We start from the raw sequence: 22,927 nt of genomic DNA, 5'->3' as shown, positions 1-22,927 counted from the left end.
AATCCCTGTGCTTTTTAAGCCTTGAAGCAAGCAAGCATACATGAGGTTAACATCGCCATGCTTTGAGGGATGTGTTAGGATTCCAAAAAGCAGAGGGAGATAACTACCTACACGGAGTGGCAGTTACGGCCCAAACAGCAGTGGTGGTCTAACGGTTAGAACTAGGGAATCCAGCATTCAAATCCCACTGATGCTCCTCATGGCCTTGAGCAAGTCACTTAACCTTCTGTTGTCTCAGGTAGAAAATTTTAGATTGCGAGTTCTCCAGGGACAGGCAAACGCCTACTATACCTGAATGTAACTCACCATGAGCTACAAGTAAAAAGACATGAGCTAAATCCAAATCCCTCTCCCTAGAACCAGTGGTAGGGCAGTGGAGGAAAGCGATAAGGGCTGCACCGTCTGTAGAGAATTTAGAAACAATAATAAAACTGATTCAAAGTCAATCTGCTTTTTATTATCACCAAGGAGAGAGTAATCCACCTGGGTGGATGAACACTAACTCCCACGAAAATATAACAGATTGTATAGATCGCACAGAAACGCCAAGACACTGCATGTTTACAAAGGTCTTTCTTAAGACCAATCGACTTTGCAAATCTCAAGGATCATTTAAGACTCCTGAGGCAGGCCTGTGGCCGAAACACAGTACTGTGTCGAGTCATTGAATAAAGTGGTACCTTGTAGACCTGTATCCAGTTTCCCTGGAGTCATTGGTCCACTCCCCACTTCCCTAACACTTTTATTATCACCATGCACCAGCAAGTCAGTGAGGGGAGGAGGGGGGTGTTAAAAAATGATCCACTCCGGCTGTCAAATACGCTACCGTGTCCTCTTCTATTGCATTGTGTGTTGAAGAAGCAAAGATCCTGGTGCAGACTGACCACTCAGGCAACTGGGCAGTGCCCGAGGGCCCAGAGGCTCTGCCCAGATGCCCAGTGCACCACTGGTGATCTAGTGGCCTCAGCGGGAGGGGAACATGTTCTTTCCTGCCCTGCCCTCTGGGCTGCCGCTATTCCCCCGTCCGGCGCCACTGTATTTTAAAAATGGTGGCCGAGACTCCCTGCGGAAGTCTCGCGAGACTGTCGTGACCCGCAAGGCAACCGTGGCAAGTCTCAGCCGCCAGTTTAAAAACATGGCGGCACCAGCAGGCGGGGGAATAGCGGCAGCATAGTGGGAAGGAAAGAACATCCCTACCCCCGCAGAGGCCACCAGACTACCAGGACCCTTCAGGTAGGACCGGGGCAGCAGGGGCGTCGGCCCAGACCACCCTCACTCCACCCCTGCAAAGAACAAACTACTGGGGCACAAAATACTGAGGCTAGATTTACTGAAGTGTGCTACTGACTTAGTGACTTAGACACATATTAGTGAAAAGGTCTCACTGCATCAAATGGGACCTGTGTAATTAAACATTGTGCACTAATATGGCAGGTATTTCAAACTTATGACTAATGACGGGCCACTACGGCAGCCGTGCATTCATTCATGGGCTGCCCTAAAATATTCATCCTCCCTATTCTCCCCATTATAATCGCTTAGGAGCCAAATTTACATTATCTAATTAACCAGATGTTAAATTTAGAAGTCGCATTAGATACTGTGACACAGGCTGCGCAGAACTTCCCTGTGGGTCGCACGTTTGACACGCCTGGTGTACGGTAACACGGTAGCACCTTTTGGCAAATCTAACCCTTTGTATGACTTACTGTAGGTATCTGGTGTTGAAGTATGATCCATGCCGGACACACACTCAATGGTGAAACAGAGAAGATACATGGTAAGTGGTCTCAAAGGGAAAGCGTAGTACACAAGATGTTCGTAAGTGTTACTTACAACAGCGAAGTTATGGAAAACAAAAATTCAGCATCACTGTTTTTAACAAGGAAAATATTGATTTCAAGGGAGGACACATTCCATGGGACATCTACGACGTATACTTAAAGAGTACAACCATGTTTCCTTTCTACTGCAAGTTTATCTTGCAGTACTGGTTCCTCCCATGTACGCTACAGATCAACATTAGTCAGCATGTAGCTTAGCTTGAAAGGGTGACACGTGTGTAGCAATGAGCTCACACCCAACTTTCTGAGCTGTAACACACTTCTCCAAGTAGGATGAAACCAAATTGGCAGCAGCCTGACTACAGAACTGTCCTGCAGAAACAGTAACAGGAAATGAAAGTCTGAGCACTACCATCACAGAAATAGAGAGCAACCAGAACCGATAATTTAGTGAGGCCCAAGGTTAGTATGGGTGGGCTTCTACTATTAGCCTGGATCACTGCTGCTGGCTGAGACTGACTCCAAATTAGAGGGCCCACAGCCCACCCAGGGTTGGGCTTTGAGATTGGGTGGTGATACTGGTAATTGGGAAGCGAAACCGGTGCTGGGCAGACTTCTACGGTCTACGCCCTGATCGTGACTGAATAGATAGGGATGGGCTTGAGTGTAAATTTTAAGGGGCTTCGACGTTAACTTCAGAACTTTTAGTACAAGAAGAGTGCTGGGCAGACTTCTACGGTCTGTGCCCTGAGAATGGCAAGGACAAATCAAACTCGGGTATACATATATATATATATACTATATATATATATATATATATATATATAAAGTATCACATATCAAGTAAAATGAGTTTATCTTGTTGGGCAGACTGGATGGACCGTACAGGTCTTTATCTGCCGTCATTTACTATGTTTCTATGTTACTCTTTGGGGTTCTACATGGAATGTTGCTACTAATTGGGATTCCGGAATCTTGTAACTCTTTAGGATTCCAGAATCTTCAGAGCTTTTAGTACAAGAACAGTACTGGGCAGACTTCTACGTTCTGTGCCCTGAGAAAGACAAGGACAAATCAAACTCGGGTATACATATAAATTATCACATACCATGTAAAATGAGTTTATCTTGTTGGGCAGATTGGATGGACCATACAGGTCTTTATCTGCCATCATTTACTATGTTACTATGGCAGATAACGACCTGCATGGGCCATCTAGTCTTCTCAACAAGGCGGCCAGAGCCACTCCCATCTCTCTGTGCAGGTTACGTTCCTTCAAGAATGCCAACTACCCTGGTTGTGATGCCAGTGTTCAATTTGTTACCAACAGTTCTATACGATGCTGCGATATCACACCACCATGCCACTAGTCTGAAGAGTGGTTTTATTATGGCCTCAGGAGGAGAACAAAAATCTTCTGCAGAAAACAAATAGCAAAAAGAGGAGACAGACAGGGGGGTCTAATGATGCTACTGGAGCCACACTCCAGATGTAAATTTTATTGTTGACCCAACACGGCCGGCAGCATTTCTACTCTGTTTTAGCAGACCGCGAAGGATTGAGTTTGTGAAGATTTTCTGTCTCAATGCCGTTTTGAATGGCGTAGCAATATTTTGTTCCATCTATTGATTATATGGGAGGGTAATGTTTGTGAACATATTGTGTTTACTCACATTTAAAAACAAAGAGCCCGGCAGTTGATCCAAGATGGCCGCAACTCACTAAGTAGCTGCGGGTCTCGATCTCTTTACAAAAAAAAAAAAGAATGCCTAAACGGAGAGGGAGATTAGCGGTCAGAGCTTCCCCGCTAACTCCCTCCTTACCTGGTCCTTTAGATCGCTATCTGAGACCGCAGGGAGTTATTCACGAAGGCGGAATGCCGCCAGTGGGAGACGCCGGCGAATTGGAGATTTCGGCGTTCCCTGGCCTCGATGTTACTCTGAGCCCCGCCGAGCGCACCCCTCCTCCTCAACCGCTTGGCGCCAGTTCGTTCCTCGAGGAATCGACAGGGTCCACCCCGGAAGAGGGTAGGGGCCCAGAAGAACGCCGTATGGAAGCTGCTATTACATCTGGGGCCGGACTGGAGGGCAGTCTGCCCATGGAAACGCCGCGGATTGAGGAGAGAAGATCTGAGGAACAGAGTGCGACACCTGAGCAAACTGTAAGGTTTGAAATTCCCACAGAATTCCTGGCTAAACCAAAGGAGGTTACATTAGAAGCTTTGTGGGATTTAGTCTCTAACCTTGGGCAGATATTCATAAAACAATCTAATGAGGTATTGCCTAAATTAAAAACTTTGGAAAAAGACTTACAAAAGAAAGAAGAGCTGATTAAGGATTTGAATGATAAAGTTGTTAAAATGGATCAAAGAATTATGAAAATTGAAACAGTACAACCTACAATGATTAAAGATCTGACGAACCTAAGGGTTAAAATGGAAATTTTTGACAATTACACTAAAAATTGTAACCTTAGATTCGTCAATTTTCCTAAACTTCAAAATGTTGCTCCTTTGGAAATGTTGAAGTGCTATATGCGCGAAATATTATTAATTCCTGAACAAAACATACCACCAATGACTATGGCTTATTATATCCCTGGGAAAGACCTGAATCAACCTGAAGCTCCGTTAGATGTTTCTCTTTTGTTGGAGACCTCGGACACTGATCTTGTGACTGCAGCCACATTAGTGGCGACAGTCGCATTGTTACCAGATAAGAGTTGGATTTTTCGTCTGTTTTTTTCGTAACAAGGACAAACCTTTTTTAGGTTTTAAAGTATTACTATTTCCGGATGTCTCTAAGGAGACAAGACGACGAAGGAAACAATTTTTGCTCCTTAAGCCTGAAATTCTGCACTTGGGGGGCACCTTTTTTTTTAAGATACCCCTGCAAGTGCATAATAAAGTTTAGGGACAAAAAATACAGTATGTATTTACAGAACCTGCTCATGTGTCGGCGCTTATAGCCTCAGTGAAAGTGGAAAAGCGCTAATTATAAGAATATAACTCTGCTTAGTAGAATTAGCATATCTTGTGATTTTTTTTTTTCCTTTGTAATGTTTTTCTCCCATAGCTTTCCGAAATCTTGGATCCGAATTTATGGACTTGAGTATTGTTCTTTATTGAAAATGTGAGGAATTTTTTTTTTTCTTTCACCTTTTCTTTCCTTTTTTTTTTCTTGATATTAGGTTTGAGTATGTTATTGATAAACGGATACTTTCCTACACAAGATTTTTGCTTGTAAATAAATTTAATAATATGAATAAAAAAAAAAAATAAAAAAAATAATAATAATAAAAACAAAGAGCCCTGATGCAGACACTTGCCAAAACACAGCTGTATAAGGTCAGCAATAAAACGTACAACCAGAATGTGGTTCCAGTGACATTATCCCTCCTGGCCACCGCCAATTTTTGCTGTTTTTATTGCGGTCTCACCATAGTGACATTACAATCCAACCATACTGCCCATCCTACATGACTTTTTGCCATTTTTGGGACACAGACCGTAGATGACTGTCCAGCACTGGCCTTTCTTCCCAACTTTTGGAATAGCTGTCTAAACACCACTCCCGCCCATCATAACATATCAACAGCCATGAGATTGTTGTAAGTTGTTTTGATTTCATCCTCATTCCATATTGGGATCCTCTATGTTTATCTCATGCATTTTTGAAGTCTGTTGCCATTTTTATTTCCACCACCTCCTCCGGGAATCTACTCCAGGAATCCAACATCATTTCCATGAAAATGTATTTCCTGATATTACTACTATGTCTACCACCCTTCAACCTCAATTCGCGTCTTCTAGTCAACAGATCAGCATGTGCTCATGTCTTCAGACCAGGGAACCAACCAAGTCTCTCTCATTTGTTGTTGACCAATGGAAAGAGGACACAACCATCACACTTCCAAAAACTTATCTTTCCATTCAAATCTGCTATGGTGATCACCACATCTGACCACTTGAATTATATTTTACATATTGGCAAGAGTTAGCATTTGACAAAATAAGCAAGGCAAATCCTAAAATTATTCTCTATAAAAGTGTTTCTCAAGTCGGTCCTGGAGTACTCCCTTGCTATCGGGTTTTCAGGATATCCACAATGAATATGAATGAAAACGTTCATGCATATTCATTGCGGATATCCTGAAAAATGGAAACACTGCTCTACAGTAGAAGAGTCCTAATCATAGCACAAGGCTAAACAGTTAAACTTAATTCATAAAAGCACATTTTTTCTAGCGAAAAAGGTGCCTATACTCAAATGCCAGGGCATCCTTCAGGGGTGGGTTGATCACCGAAAGACCCACCCCACAATAGCCAGGCCCCCTGCAGTCACAGAATCTATGACAAGGCAGAATTTGTCTGTAGAGCCTGAGCTCTTTCATTAAAACATGAGGACCATGGGTCAATTTTAGCAGACAAAGGAAAAGGGGAACTGAGGAACTGAGTTCGATTCCCACTTCAGGCACAGGCAGCTCCTTGTGACTCTGGGCAAGTCACTTAACCCTCCATTGCCCCATGTAAGCCGCATTGAGCCTGCCATGAGTGGGAAAGCGCGGGGTACAAATGTAACTAAAATAAAATTTAAAAGGTGCCGGTACTCAGTACCCCCAAGTACCCACTCAAAAATAGCCCTGGCTCTTCCTGAAGAGTTTAAAGCTGTCTTAACTATTTGACAGAAAATGTTTGTGAAGATAATGTGCTCAGTTCACACCCATTCCAACCATTATATCCCCAAGGGAATATGTGGCAGAGTCATCGATGGAACCATCATCGCACATTAGGTGTTCCAAATCCCTCTCCAAGTATGTACATACTTTGTTCTTTTAAACAGCTCAATTATGCATCCGCTTACACAAACAACTGTTCTTCTACCATGCTTATGCAAATCACACAGCAGTTACTAGCCTGTCTTTATCTTACCACTCAGCAGTATATATGGAACAATGAGCACTACACCTCATTTACTGGTTCTCCACCTACGTGCTTATGTAGATATATTTATTCCCATAAATGACCCTTTCACTCTGAACCCACAAGAGTACCCACTTATATGCCCAACATATTCATGTTACACAGTTATACCATGCTTTTTTTTTTTTTAGTTACATTTGTACCCCGCGCTTTCCCACTCATGGCAGGCTCAATGCGGCTTACATGGGGCAATGGAGGGTTAAGTGACTTGCCCAGAGTCACAAGGAGCTGCCTGTGCCTGAAGTGGGAATCGAACTCAGTTCCTCAGTTCCCCAGGACCAGAGTCCACCACCCTAACCACTAGGCCACTCCTCCACTCCAGCTTAATTCCGGCAGCCTTCCGGAAATTACTAAAGACCAACCTGTTCAAAAAGACGAACCACAATGATCCTTCATAAATGACCTGACATCAATACTCTACCAGAACCAGACAAAATCGAACTCTCTATACCTGTTAGCTTCAATCAATTTGTCACTAATGAACATTAATGCATTACCCCCTTATCTCTCACGCCTGAAATGTACCGTTTATCTAACTTACTTTATATTTTAACATTTATGAACTTTAAATGTAATACTACTTTGTATTTCTCTTTCCAGAAATGGCAATCGCCATTACGGCATAATGTAAGCCACATTGAGCCTGCAAAAAGGTGGGAAAATGTTGGATACAAATGCAACAAATAAATACACAATATAAATGATATAAATAATATAACTGATTCAGGTACATATAGAGGTTTACTTCCCTTGGGGATAGCTCCCGTGATTTTGTGATCCTGTGAACACGCTCCTGAAATTCTCTCTCATCGTGCTATAACAAGCCAACCCCTTAACCCTGACTGGGTTTCGCTTCCGCTTCCTCAGAAGGGGACCTACAACCACACACACACACACACACACACACACATCTAGTTCTAAACCATGAGCCACATAAACCTAAATGTAGCACATTCCTATAATTATCAATACTATAAACATTCACAATTAAAGCTTTTTTAAGTACTTACAAAATACTCAAGTCCTCCTACGGACACAAGCCTGAGACGGGCTTCAGCAGGGCTACTCCATTCTCAGACGTGAAACGTGTACGATCACCAATGCGTACGCTTTAAATTGGCGGCGCGTGCCACAACTTGCTTTGCTATCCTCGTATGAGGAAAGGCTAAAGAGATTAGGGCTCTTCAGCTTGTAAAAAGAGACAGATGAGAGGAGATATGATTGAGCTCCACAAAATCCTGAATGGTGTAGAACGAGTGGAAGTAAATCGATTTTTTTACTTGTTCCAAAAGTACAAAGACTAGGGGACACTCAAGGAAGTTACATGGAAATACCTTTAAAACAAATAGAAGGAAATATTTTTTTACTCAATGAATAGTTAAGCTCTGGAACTCTTTGCCGGAGGATGTAGTAACAGCGGTTAGCATATCTGGGTTAAAAAAAAAAAAGGTTTGGACAAGTTCCTGGAGGAAAAGTCTATAGTCTGCTATTGAGACAGACATGGGGAACAGGGGCGTAGCCAGACAGCAGATTTTGGGTGGGCCTAGGCAAGAAGTGGGTGGGCACCAAATGTTCTGTCTCCCACCCCCACATCAAAAAAATGTCTCAGCTGGTGGGAAAATGCTTCTCTCCAGTTTCCACCTTGATAGTCTGCAGCAGGCATGCATTGAAAACTGAACATGCGAAGGTGCCAGTATTGTGGAGAGCAGCATTTTCATTACCATGTGCTACTGTTGGATGGGCCTGAGCCCTAAGTGGGTGGGCCCCGGCCCACCAGGCCCACCCGTGGCTGCGCCACAGATGGGGAAGCAAGTGCTTGCCCCAGGATTGGTGACATGGAATGTTGCTGCTAATTGGGTTTCTGCCAGGTACTTGTGACCTGGCTTGGTCACTGTTTGGAAAGCAGGATACTGGGCTAGATGGACAATTGGTCTTACTCAGTATGGCTACTCTTACGTTCCAGAAAGTCCCTACCTGACCTATCAGATTTGGCAGAAACAGCAAAGAACCGCTTGGAAACCGTCTCATGATTAGTGATCAGGGACAGGAGGAGCAGATTTCTGGGGTGCGGCACTGATCAGGGGCATAAGGGGGAAGACTGATAGCAGCACTTATGAGGGGATAGGCGAGGAGAAGGAGAACAGAGAACTGCAAGTGTTACACAAGGCTTTCATGCATGCATGCAAGCTGTGTGTATGAAAACCATGTGTACTTGGCATGCAAGGTGCTACAGGGTATTGGAGGAGATCAGGTTTGTACAAAAGTGGACATTTCATGGCACCAGTCCGAAATCTTTTTGGTGCGATCGGCCCCCCCAGCTACGATTCTGCTAGGCAGTGCCGGGGGTGGGCAGCTCACCGTCACTTTCAAAAGCAGAGTCTGATCCTCTCTCCCCTCTCCATCTGACTCTCCCACTGCTGCGCATCAAGGACCCTCCGAACCCTGCTGAACATCAAGGGCCATCCGAGCCTCCGAAAAATACCAACCAGTCTGCTCCGCCGACAGGTTACTCTCATGCAATGACAGCTCCTGACCACCCGTAAGAATTTCCACGCAAAAGGCAGGGGCTGCTTCTGTGCATCGTTCGGAAAATGGCCGTGCATCGCTGACAATGAACATTTGAAGACTAAACAGCTCATTTGCCTATGATTCTCGTTGTGTGCTGCTGCGAATGGTAAAAAGCTCGCTAAGCCCCTTTGTGCATGACTCACTAAAGACCGTGCTTGCTATAACAGCTGGAGCCGGTGAAAAACGCACGGTGCTGGCCCAGTAAGTTTTGTGCGTAGGGCCTTGTATGACACGACCCATCCAACTATTTAATCTGATCCGGTATAAAACTCTGATCAACAGCAAACCACAGAAGCTTAGTTTTTTCAGCATTCCATTTTAAATGATATTGCACAGACCAATTTTGTCAATAGCAGACATTAGAAAGAGGAAGAAAAGGAGGAAGAAAAAGGAATCGGACCAGCAACTGGAACGGAAATGTCAAGAAACAAGCCTGGCAATAATTTCAGGTACATATGCAGGAATGCTGTTCTACAGAGAAACCTGTTTGGAGATTTGGCCAGAGAAGGTTTCCTCCCAACAGAGGGTAAACAAATCATCAACTTCTTAAAGCTACAGCACCACTAAAACGAGTTAATTAATACTTCTCTGCAGTTTATTACAGCTGCTCACAAAAATGCATCTGTAAATGTGATGGAATGCTGAAGGGGGGAGGGGAGGAATATTGCCTCTTAATGGTACAATTGTGAGCAATAATGGCCCAGGAATGTCTACTAGCATTGCAGCGGTATCTGTTGATAAGAGAGTCATCTTGAAATCAGCTGAAACATTTTTACAAGTATTAAGTCTCTGAAAAAGAAGCAAAAAAATAGCCCTTTTTGTCCCATACTCCTCTCTCCCCATTCCCCAGCTGCCCGGGAGCCACCACCTGGGCAGGTTGATTTTACTTTAATAGAATTCTTCAGGCATTTCTGATTTTGTTATATAATAGTAAGAATAAAGTCACTCCTCACTTGGATGCTGAAAAAGTTAGCAGAGGACAGTAGAAACTCAGGAGGTACAAAAGCAGAGTTAAAATGAGATCAACAAGGTATATGGTACTGTAGGGAACGTGGGAAAAAGGACAGACAGTCCAGTGCACAACAATGGAGAGGGTAACAGATCAAGGACTAGGGAGCCGATGCAGAAAGGGAAAGGGAAGGGAATTGGGGGACTTGATATACTGCCTTTCTGTGGTATTTTGCAACTACATTCAAAGCGGTTTACATATATTCAGGTACTTATTTTGTACCTGGGGCAATGAAGGGTTAAGTGACTTGCCCAGAGTCATAAGGAGCTGCAGTGGGAATCAAACTCAGTTCCCCAGGATCAAAGTCCACTGCACTAACCACTAGGCTACTCCTCCACTAGCAACATTCCATGTAGAAGTCGGCCCTTGCAGATCACCAATGTGGCCACGCAGGCTTCTGTTTCTGTGAGTCTGACGTCCTGCACGTATGTGCAGGACGTCAGACTTACAGAAACAGAAGCCTGCGCGGCCGCATTGCTGATCTGCAAGGGAAGGCTTCTACATGGAATGTTGCTAGTGGAATAGCAACATTCCATGTAGAATCTCAAATAGTAGCAACAGAATCTCAATAGTAGCAACATTCCATCTAGAATCTCCAATGGTAGCAACATTCCATGCAGAATCTCAAATAGGGAAAGGGAAATGGGACTTGATATACTGCCTTTCTGTGGTATTTTGCAACTACATTCAAAGCGGTTTACAGATATTCAGGTACTTATTTTGTACCTGGGGCAATGGAGGGTTAAGAGACTTGCCCAGAGTCACAAGGAGCTGCAGTGGGAATTTAACCCAGTTCCCCAGGATCAAAGTCCGCTGCACTAACCACTAGGCTACTCCTCCACTCTAGAAAGGTACCATGAGTCGAAATGTGTGGTTATCCTGGAATGTACGTGCAAGTTAATTCTCGTGTTCAACCCCTTTTAGTAGCCAGTAACTCGCATGGTACACATGGACGCATTACTTTATTAAAATGCACGGTAATGACGCCATTAAGTTCTGTATTTTTGCACACAACTATAAGCCCTACCCTAGTACAAGCCACGGATTTTCTGCCTTCATGTAAATGTGCCTCTCCATAAGCTGCACCTATGTAGTAGCCGCCGCTCGGGTGTGCACGCATGCCATTCTGTGTCGAATGCTAAAGTGTGGGTGTTAAGGTGTAGATGGCTGCAAACTGTATGTTTTAAAAGCAGATAGTAAGCAATGAACACATGTGCGTGTCCACACAGCACTAAAATGAAAACACACATACAGTGGTACCTCGGTTTTCGTCGATAATCCGTCCAAAAACAATCGGCAAAATCCAAAACCGACGCAAACCGAGGCAATTATTTCCATATGAATCACTGAGAGGGAGAACGCGTGGGTCGCCCTATGTTTTCGCAAAATTAGCAGTGAGGTCACGTGGGCACGCCGACGAAATCCGAGGCAAATTGTTCACTGAAAAAAATCGACGAAAACCGAAACAGACAATAACCAAAGTCAACGAAAACCAATGTATTACTGCATTTAGGCACAGAAGAACAGGTGCCCATGTGCGCTGACACTTCTGTTTTTGTCTGGGCATGCACACGAGAGCACGCTTACCGTAAAACCTATGTGCGCATGTGCCAGGTATTTTCCTCCCCCCTACTTTCAGTTTCACAGCAAAATTTAATCACACATATAAGTTTACGTACGAGTTTTCTGTTGCTGCTGTGTTGTGATAAACTTCACATTGCATTGTTCTCTGCTCATTATGTAATCAGGAATGTGTATAAAACACACCCTTGTATTAGCAACGACCCCTCTAGTCAAAATGTAAAAATGAGTATTAGCTGCAGCTTATATGCGTGAAAATATGGCATTCCTCTGCAATGCACAGAAAGAAAACATTGACCTTTAACGTGTGCACAATATAAGAAATGTTTTCCAGGTCTGGGGCGGCAGAAGAGTTGGTCGAAAGAATTTGGTGCCAGTTTTGGGGGTTTAAATACTAGTTTTGTCTTTCCCCACTCCCCCCCCCCCACGTTTTGTGTGCTTAAAATTAACATCCCATTAGCTTATTGCACCACACGATTTTAATTTTGTGGTAGAAACTGTGTGCTCAGCCACGTGCATGCAGCTCTACAGCATGGCTTTCTGCATCGACCCCCAGGTTAGGAAACATGTAGCTGCTTGTGGGAAGGGTAGAGGGAGAGAGCAGAAGTAAAAAAGAGGAGCAGACCTAGTTACTGGGCAAGTCAGGCTATATGTGAATGAAAAAACACATATTTGTTCCTACCATCTTAAGGAAATGTTGTTTCATGTTTATTAAATGTAATTTTATAAATATTTTAAATTAAACTGCCCTGATTTGACATTAAGCCACATTGTGCAGAGAAAGAGGGAGGAAGGGATGAGACTTGATATACCACCTTTCCATGGTTACAATCAAAGCAGGTTTACATATTATATTTATTTAGAATTTGCTCACACCTTTTTCAGTAGTAGCTCAAGGTGAGTTACATTCAGGTACACTGGATATGTCTCAGTTCCAGGAGGGCTCACAATCTAAGTTTGTACCTGAGGCAATGGAGGGTTAAGTGACTTGCCCAAGCTCACAAGGAGCAGCAGTGGGATTTGAACCAGCCACCTCTAGATTGCAAGACCGGTGCTCTAACCACTAGGCCACTCCTCTACTCTGAGGAGGCACTAATGCTGTACCTGGGGAAATGAAAGGCTAAGTGACTTGCCAGAGACATAAGAAGCTGCAGCGGGAATCAAACCTGATTCCCTTGTTTCTCAGGCCACTGCATTAACAATTAGATTACATACTATATAGAAATATATGTTCTAGAAGATTAGCGGCACCAGTGCTGTCGTTAGGACACCGAGGGGCCTACTTACTATGCTGCACTAGCTATTAAGGGGTCCTTTTACTAAGCACTAGTGCATGCTTACCGAAGCTAAATATGTCTGTGGGGTGCGCTCAGTTGTCACACGGTAATTTGGGGGATCGGTGCAACTACTACGCTACTTGCACGAAAAAAAATAAAAACATTCTTTGTGCTGGGCTGGATCTGGGGGTGGAGAGTAGGCATGCTCTGAAGCAATCGGTTAGCGTACCTACATTGCCACACACTAACTGATTAGTGTGTGATTAGCGCATGAGCCCTTACTGCCTACAAAATAGGCGGAAGTAGGAGCTCGTGCGCTAATGGGAAAATTTGTATGTGGCCATTAATACAGAAAATAGAAAAATCAGTCATTTTACCCCTGTGGTAAAAATGGCCTCAGCGTGTGGGAATGATTGACGCAAGGACGTGCTAAAGGCCACTTTTTACCGTAGTTTGGTAAAAGGGCCCCAAAGTGACTTAACATGGCAGATAACATTGAGTGGAGGAGTGGCCTAGTGGTTAGAGCACCAGTCTTGCAATCCAGAGGTGGCCGGTTCAAATCCCACTACTGCTCCTTGTGATCTTGGGCAAGTCACTTAACCCTACATTGCCTCAGGTACAAACTTAGATTGTGAGCCCTCCTGGGACAGAGAAATATCCAGAGTACCTGAATGTAACTCACCTTGAGCTACTACTGAAAAAGGTGTGAGCAAAATCTAAATATAAAAATAAAACATTAACAGAGAGAACAGGACAGAGAATGGATGGGGACAATGCCTTACAGGTTGTTACCACATGTGTTAATGTGGCAGATAATACAACCTAGTTAATACCACCTGAATAGGTATAGCTAACCTTATCTGCAATTATCACATGTTAAACTTTCTCTGTTACTTCAATAGGAAATGGCTGGCAACTCAGATAATGCTGAGGTTTGGTGGCTTCTGTGCATTAATTTCAGCAATTAACATGTGGTAACTGCAAAACAGTACCACACTTTAGTATACAAAAGGCCTAAGAATCATGACAACCAACATAGCAGGATTCCGAACTGTTCTGAGAAGCAAAAGAGGCCGGTCCCACCGCAGGTGATCAGAGACAACAAAACTCCAGTATGGTATAAGGTGACTTTATTGGCAAAATAATTCTCAGACACAAGAGGGTAGTATGAGTAAAGCCACCAGCCCTGCCTCCCACCACCGGCTCTGGCACAGACCGTATAAGTCTGCCCAGCACTATGCCCGCCTCCCACCACCGACTCTGGCACAGACCGTATAAGTCTGCCCAGCACTATGCCCGCCTCCCACCCACCAGCCCCACCTCCCACCACCAGCTCTGCCACCCAATCTCAGCTAAGCTTCTTGACATTTTATTGTAAACAGATCCTGAGCTCCAGGTATAGACGGTATATACGTATTCTGTTATTGTTGTTGGGGAGAAAGCACCAAGCGGACAGAACCTTCTATTTTATATTTCAGCTTAATCCACGTGTCGATTCTTCTGTTAAGTTTAAGGTGGAAAAGTAATACGAATTTCCAGGGAATAACGGAGATTAAGGCAGGGGTGTCTAAACCATGGCCCTCGCCAGGTCAGGTTTCCAAGACTTGCACTATGGATATGCAGGTCATCTATTTGCATACAATGGAGGCAGTGCATGCAAATAAATCTCACGTGTATTCATCGGGAAAATCCTGAAACCCCCCCCCCCCCCCCGACTGGATTCCGGCCACTGAGGGCCAAGGTTGAACACCCCTGGATGAATGAGTTGATATGCAAAGTGATTTAAGAAGGAAGGAGAGGCCTGGCCAGTTAAATTGCTTGGACGGAACTATCCCTCTGATACTCCGTTACACTTAATCTGGATATTTTGTTGATGATCCGGGGTGCAGTTGGCACTTATGCGGTTAAGTATTTAATTATTTATTGCACTTGTATTTTCCCACCTATTTGCAATGTGGCTTACAAAGACCTGATATGGCGTCGCCATGCCAGGGTAAAGAATACAATTGGTGTTACAAAGAAGTCAAGGATAACAAGAGGAATTGGTCAGGTAGTTATAGAAAGATACAATCTGATAAAGGTGGATGGATGTTGTGGTCTAGTTAGTTATGGGTTTTCGTGGTAGGCCTTGTTAAAGAGGTAGGTTTTCAGAGATTTGCGGAAGTTACTTACTTCAGCACTTACGGGTCCTTTTGCTAAGGAACGTAAGGTACCTATGCGAGTCCAACGTGCATCAATTTGGAACTACCGCCCGGCTACTGTGAGCCCCAGGCGGTAATTCCATTTTTTTACGCTCGTCCAACATGCGTGGCAGAAAATACTTTTTATTGTCTAGCGCATGGCGCTAACCAGGTGGTAATCAGCAGTGTATGTGCACTGACAATTACCACCTGGTTAATGCCCGAGACCTTACCGGTAAGTTAATGGGTGGCGATAAGGTCTCAGGCCCAAAATGGATGTGCGCCAATTTTTATTTCGCCGCACGTCCATTTTCAGCCCCCCAAAAAAGAGGCCTTTTTTGAAGGTGCGCTGAAAAATGGACTTGCATGCGTCCAATAACACGCGTCTACACCAGCGCAGGCCATTTTTCAGCGCACCTTATTAAAAGAACCCCTTAACTGCCTAAATTAACCAGACAAATCAGACCACATAAGACGCAGTCCTATCTTTATCCAGTGTCACTAAGGGCACTGAATATTGTGCTTAACTAGATAAGAGATAGCCAGCCACATAAACCTTGATAGGGCTCCAGCATTCAATATCCAGGTATAATTCTAGCACTGGCCAGAAAAACATTGACCACCGGCAGCTGAATATTTACTCCCCCTTTGATACTGATAGATAAGTTTTATCGGTAACGTGCTCCCTAAAGAACAGTACAATAGCCATAAGTTTAAATAAACTAGCACCAGTTTGCAGGGCAAGGGTTCATTTTTTTGATCTCTAAATCACATGCCCTAGAAGTACTGTTTAATAATAACACCAATGAAGATTTGATACAATGGTTACTGTGCCCAGGGACACATTGAACTTTCTTGAAATGTAAACAGATTTACATTTATGGTCCATAAAAGGGTGGCTTTTATAATACTTGGTATTCTTCATACACTTCAGGAACCAGGTTAGGACTCATGACATTAAGGCATCTCATGTTAGTATCAGAGCACCAGTACACGATTAAAGGGGGCTCTGCTCACGTATAGGACCTCCACACATTCAAAGAGGGAGAAAGCGGAGGTGAGCTGACACCTGTCTAACTGTATTACCATGCAGTCTGATGAAAATTGGTGGGAGTGTGCAAATTACCGTACAAAAATATTATTTCCTGAAATAAGCATAATAACTTGCTTTTGAAGAGTTAATCTTTTACAAAGGAGGGATTACTCTTTGTTTGAAAAACAGAGAACGCAGTCATCCAAACGACACCTTCTTGAAAGGTGCAAACGTTCTGTTTACATTACAATCATTCAGGAACAGTGTAACATAGTAACATAGTAAATGACGGCAGATAAAGACCCGTACGGTCCATCCAGTCTGCCCAACAAGATAAACTCATATTCATTTTCAGTACTCTGACTGGGGGAAACGGCAGATGTTCTGTCATTTGTGCTACCTCTCCGGAAGTTATTTTAACTTTTAGGTACCAATTAGGTCTGCTCTCAACAAACAACCACAGTATGCAAAAAAATACAGGAGGAAGAGGTCAAGTGTCCAAAAACGGGTGGGAAAAAAAGCAGGGAGAATTCATCAACATTGATTTGCTCTCTCTCTCTCAGAAATTGTAATTATTCATTAAGATCATTTAAAAACAAAAAACGAATAACCAGATCCCTTAGATCCAGGAAGGAATACAACTTTAGTTACCCACAAAGTTTTCTAATAACACACACACTTGAATCCAACAAAGTACTTACATTCGGGAACAGAAATCCAAGTATTTCTGGATTTCAGATCATTCTGCACCACCCAGTTAAACTCTGGAACTTCTAAAGCAAATTTAAACTTCAAGCTAAAGTGACAGCGTCCCTCAGTTTTGTCTGGCTGCGCACTGCACTTTTCCCCAAGCGATCGGTTCAAAGGGAGCCGCCCGGACCCGGCGGGATCCCCCCAGCTTTTACTCACCCAGGCCGGCAGCTGCTGGACTTGCAGCCCCCTGCTGATGGCTCCCACCTCGTCTTCCAAAAGCTCGTAGGCGGCGGCCAGGCGCGACTGCTTCCAGTTCTTGTTCTTCTTCCACCACATCCACAGGAAGAGCCCGATCAGCACCCAGCTGACGCTGAAGCCCAGGTAGCCGACCAGGTAGACGGGGATCAGGCAGAGAGACGCCCGGACCAGGTAGGAGAGCACCTCCAGCGTGAGCTGGTTCAGGGCTACCGTGTGCTCCTTCTCCCCGGAGGACTCCCCCGGCTCTTGCTTGGCTTTCGGGGCTGTTTCCATGCTCTTCTTGGCGATGCTCCTGCTGCTGGCTCACACTAAAGGGCAGCCGCTCTCGCTGCCGGCGTTTTATCCCTCATGGTGGCGCCGCAATTGCTCTGAGTCTTGGCGCTGGTATGTGGCTTCCTTTCCTTCCTTCCTGCTCCAGCCCGGGGAGCCCAGGTGAGAGCGTCCCACCCCCGCCCCGCCCCCTACTGTATTGTACTGTACGGCACTGCACCTGCGCACTGGGAGGCGCCCCTGAAGCTCAGCAGCACGAGGGCGGCGCGCGCCTGGCCCAGTCTTCGGCGAGTCCCTCCAAAGAAGCACACCTGTAAGATACTTCATATACAGCTGCAGGGAGACACCGTGTTTAACACACCAGTGTAATACTTTCATATCCAGCCCAGGGGGCGGGTCATCCTCCTCTTGCTGAATCTACAGCAAAGCTACAAATGTCACTTCTGGATAGACTATAAGGACAGGAGTGGGACTACACTTACCTATAGAATATGCACACCAGATATTGGCAGATGCAAAAATGGAAACCCGATCGCTCCATCCAGAAAACAGCAGGAGGCAAATACCACATTCAGCAAATGTCATAGGGAAAATACAACACAGAGAGCGGCATTTCTGCAATTCAGAAGATACATACAGGCCAGGTCTAGGACTCCCCAGAATACAGCTCAAGTAGGGGAGGAGCATTCCCCCCTACATTACTTCTGTACAAAATAAATCAGAAGTGAAACCATTCAAAGAACATAAATAACATCTGCTTTACAAAATGTACGACTCAGGTCTAGGGTTAATTCTTTACAAACTATACGATATGGATGCATGATTACTCATATTCAGAAAACACAAGTGTGGGGCATGACAATGCAGAATAGTTAACACATGGGCCAATGCAGTAACCTTTCCTTAGAGCCATGCACTATAGTTTGGCACGCAATTTCGTAACACGGGTGTAAATAAAACATGTTGCTCCCAAGTGTGTAAATATGCTGTGTGCATAAACCCCCAGATTCTATATATGGCACTAAAAGATATGTACAGAATTTTGTATGCGCTTCTGAGATGTCTGTGCATCTTATTTGCTTAATGAGCCACTTAATGCCAAGAATTGGCCTCGGAAGTTGCACGTGCATGATATTCTATAACCCTATGCGCACAAAACTCATGGTGTGCAACCCAAAAGGTAGCATGGCCATGGTAAGGGGCGTGGGCAGGGCATGGTTGTTCTCACTAGATGCATCCAGTGTTATAGAATTTGGGGGATCTGCACCTAACTTACTCACCAGGTTTTAGCTGACGTACATTTTTGTGACCAAAGTTTGCATGGAAATCGGCTCTAAGCACTATCCTGTAAATGGGGCACAACTCTGACCACTGTTCATCGAATAGTGCTCCATGCCAATTTTTTTCGGTGCTGTTTTTTCATAATTGTTTATTGAATCTAGTCCAAAATGTGCACTCACATGGGGAGGACATGCTGGATGCGTGTGCAGCAGATCTGTGCTGGCAGCAGCTATATTTTGTGTGCGCAAAAGATTTGCATTGGCACTCAGATTTGCATGCACAATATCATTATTCTGCACCGGGGGGGGGGGGGGGGGGGGGGGAGGTCACACAATTTTATATGGCTGTGATCATGGGGTCACAGCCACAAAAAGATTGAAAAGCACTGATTTATCAGCACACTGGGAGTTGCATGAATATACATTATGGGCATGCGCTGGAATGGTATTCTGCCATAAACTAATCAAATTCTCACCATTTCTCACTTTAGTCTTCTAGCACACCTTCCCCTCAGCGCCTCATCCCTGGCTTTTTTTTTTTGTTTTGTTTTCTTTTAACCCATCCCTTTCAAGGAAACTAGAAAAAAAGTTGTGGGTCCCGTATTCTCTTAATAATGAGAAGGAAAAGACATGCATCCTCACGTGTTAAGCTTTTACTCCTCACACCTTGTGTTAAAGCCCCATATCTCACACTAACGCTAGTATCTGCTTTTGTCTTACCTAGAATGTAAACCGCACTGAACCCTGGAAAGGGGATATTAGCTTTATACAAGAATTGAATTGAATAAGAACATGTGAATATAAGCATTGTCATACTGGGACAGACTGAAGGTCCATCAAGCCCAGTATCCTGTTTCCAACAGTGGCCAAATCCAGGTCACAAGTACCTGGCAAGATCCCAGAACAGCAAAACAGATTTTATGCTGTTTATCCTAGAAATAAGCAGTGGATTTTCCCAAGTCCATGTTAATAAATATTAATATTTTCTCCGATTCGTTTTAAATTTACTACTTAGTAGCTTCATTGCATGCCCTCTAGTCCTAGTATTGTTGGAAAAACAGCTCAAAACAGAACGTTCTTGCTACTAGGGGACTCCATTAACTTGGGAGAATAATCTATGGGTCCCAACCAAGTAAAATGCCTTCCAGGATCCACAGCCATCAGGATACAGAGTTGGATCAGAGAAGAGAGTAAGGTTTCTAAAGTTGATGTTGAAATCAACCTGGGGACAAATTACCTAGCCAAAAATAGCAGTCAGGTTTTCAGGATATCCACAATGAAATACATTTGATGAGGTACTTCCGCTGTGTCCTGTTAGTTTCGCTAGATCCTACTGCAGCCTTTGATCTGGTCAACCATGCCCTTCTTCTCCAGTGACTCTCTGCCTGTGGGACTTCAGGTACTGTGCTCCACTGGTTTACCTCCAGTGGTGTGCTGGAGCAGGCTCTCACAGGCTCACAAGAGCCGGTTGTTAAGTTTTTAAGAATTTTGGGAGCCGGTTGTTAAAGTAGGGCCCTCCATGGCTACTTTAACAAAATTTAACAACTGGCTCCCAAAATGTGGGCTTGGGCTCCCTGCTGAATTATCTTTTACTTTGCTAGTGGGGATGCTGAGCCCTGCCAGCCAAGTAAATAGACTACTGCTGCTCCCCGCTCCTTGTTTCCTGCTCTGGGCAGCAGGCTGGGACTTCTCCAGCATGTGAGAGAAGTTCCAGCATGCTGCTCAGAGCAAGAGGTTGGGAGTGGTGGCAGTCCATTTATTGGCTGCCAGCAAAAGTATGCCTAGCGTGCCCACACGAAGGGAGGGAGGAGAGAGAGGCAAGTGTTTCTCCCCCCCCCCCCCCCCCCCCGGCCACCCCTGGCCCTTCCAACTGCAGAGCTGTCTATGTCCGGAGAAAGAGCCTGTTGTTAAAAATTTACCAGCACACCCCTGTTTACCTCCTTTCTTTCCGAACGCTCTTTTCAGCTAGCTGTTCCTTCTTCTTCTAATTTCTGTCCCCTTGCATCTGGAATTCCCCAGGGATCTATTTTTTCCCCTCTTCTTTTTAAACTTTTTTCTTAACCTGTTAGCTTCTTTAGATAAGTACATAAGTATTGCCATACTGGGACAGACCAAAGGTCCATCAAACTCAGCATAGTGACCAATGCAGGTCACCAATACCTGGCAAGATCCCCAAAAAGTTCAAAACGTTTTATGCTGCTTATCCCAGAAATACTGTCAAAATCCCAATGGCGCTCTACCTTCAACGTGTATAGAAACACAACCAGAACAAAGTGGTAGAGGCAGTGGCGTAGCCAGACCTGACATTTTGGCTGGGCCCAGAGATAATATGGGTGGGCAATATATATATATATATAATTATGATTTTAAAAAAAAAGCATATACAATTGTATTACCTGCTGGGCTGGCACTGGCAGGAACTTGATTCTCAAATGATCTCACTCGGACTCAAACCTTTCCATTTTCCGCAGGGCCAGGCTGAGGCTCTAGTTCAGTACTCAACACGGCCTGCGTGCACCTACAGCTATTTTTTTTTTAGCCTGCCCTCAGATGCGAGCGGAGCACACCGCCGCGCACAGCAGCCACGTCATAAAGTACTACCGCGTAGGATCATATGGATGGAGGGAACTACGACGCGCTGCACGGCCGTGACGGGACCTGCTGCAACGAGTGCATTTTCCTGCGCCCCCCCCCCCCCGAGCCAACGGTAGGCGGGATGAGTCTGCTGGAGAGATCAGCTGAGCCGGCCCTGAGCGGATGGCCATGACTGCGCGATGTGGTACGTTGCTGCAGTGTGTGCGCTTGCCACGTGGGTGGGTCGGTGGGCGGGCAGGCGGGCCTGAGCCGAAATCAGGCTGGAGCCTGCCCTGGAGAGATCAGCTCAGCTGAGCTAGAGCGAGCGGGTGCCGTTTCTGCCGTGGTCGCTACGCCGCTGCACAGTGTGTGCGCACGCTTCGGTGGGCGGGCCTGAGCTGAAATTGGGTGGGCCTGGGCCCACCCAGGCCCACCCGTAGCTACGCCCCTGGGTAGAGGTACAATTACTTGATCACTAAATTGATATGTTGCGGGGAAGTCTCATACAGTCACTTTAGGCAAAAGGAGTTTTTGTATTTACAGGACTGTCCCTTGGCAAAGCACAAGAGCGAAGCAGGCACTTGTCGGGATAGTAAGAACTCCTGGGATCGCTCCATGATATGCACAGAGATACGTGTTTAATGTTCAGTTTATAGCAAATAAGAAAGCTTCCACTGAATTCACCTTGGTCACTTAATTGCACAAGAAGTTTTTCAGTTTGGACGTTATCAGCAGACGTAAAAAAATATAAAAATAGGTATGGATGGCAGGGGGTTGTCAGTGATTAGAGTTGTCACATAAAGTAGGCACACCAGATGGGTACAAGCCTTTTGCCTAAAGTGACTGTATGAGACTTCCCCGCAACATATCAATTTAGTGATCAAGTAATTGTACCTCTACCACCTTGTTCTGGTTGTATCCCAGAAATAAGCAGTGGATTTTCCCCAAGTCCATTTTAATAATGGTCTATGGACTTTTCCTTTAGGAAGCCATCCAAACCTTTTTTAAACCCCGCTAAGCTAACCAATGCAGTCACATTCAGTGCGTTTCTATATGTGTGCAGACGACATTCTCTTAGTATTCCATCAGAATCCGTTCTCTCCTGATTTGCGCCATTTGCAGAATTGTTTAGAGGCGATTGATTCCTGTCTTTTTTCACATAAATTATTCTTGAGCCTTTCCCAAATTACAGACCTGCGCTCCTTCCTCTATTACTTGTGGACTCTATGAAATATCTTGGAGTGCTACTCAATCCTAAGCTCTCTTTTACTTCTCACATTTCCTCCACTGTTAAATCCTGTTTCTTTTCTCTGTGGCTCATTCGTTCTTTGTGCCCCTGTTTGGATGACTCTTCCTGTGCTATTTTGCATTTATTTTTTTTTTTGTTACATTTGTACCCTGCGCTTTCCCACTCATGGCAGGCTCAATGCGGCTTACAT

At 44.7% G+C, this 22,927-nt stretch overlaps 1 protein-coding gene across 1 annotated transcript in view; it reads right to left on the bottom strand.

Annotated features, from left to right (window-relative positions):
- Nucleotides 1-17,801, bottom strand: part of LOC115475135 (extended synaptotagmin-3-like) — a 103,297-nt gene extending 85,496 nt beyond the window's left edge. Inside the window, 1 exon segment of the mRNA XM_030210875.1 lies at nt 17,323-17,801. Coding sequence (XP_030066735.1) covers nt 17,323-17,637 — 315 coding nt within the window. The 5' untranslated portion in view covers nt 17,638-17,801.
- Nucleotides 17,802-22,927: the final 5,126 nt, after the last annotated feature.

Source organism: Microcaecilia unicolor, chromosome 7, assembly GCF_901765095.1.
Source record: "Microcaecilia unicolor chromosome 7, aMicUni1.1, whole genome shotgun sequence".
Classification (NCBI taxonomy): domain Eukaryota; kingdom Metazoa; phylum Chordata; class Amphibia; order Gymnophiona; family Siphonopidae; genus Microcaecilia; species Microcaecilia unicolor.
Note: the sequence above shows the minus strand (reverse complement) of the source record. Positions and strands in the feature narration are given on the sequence as shown.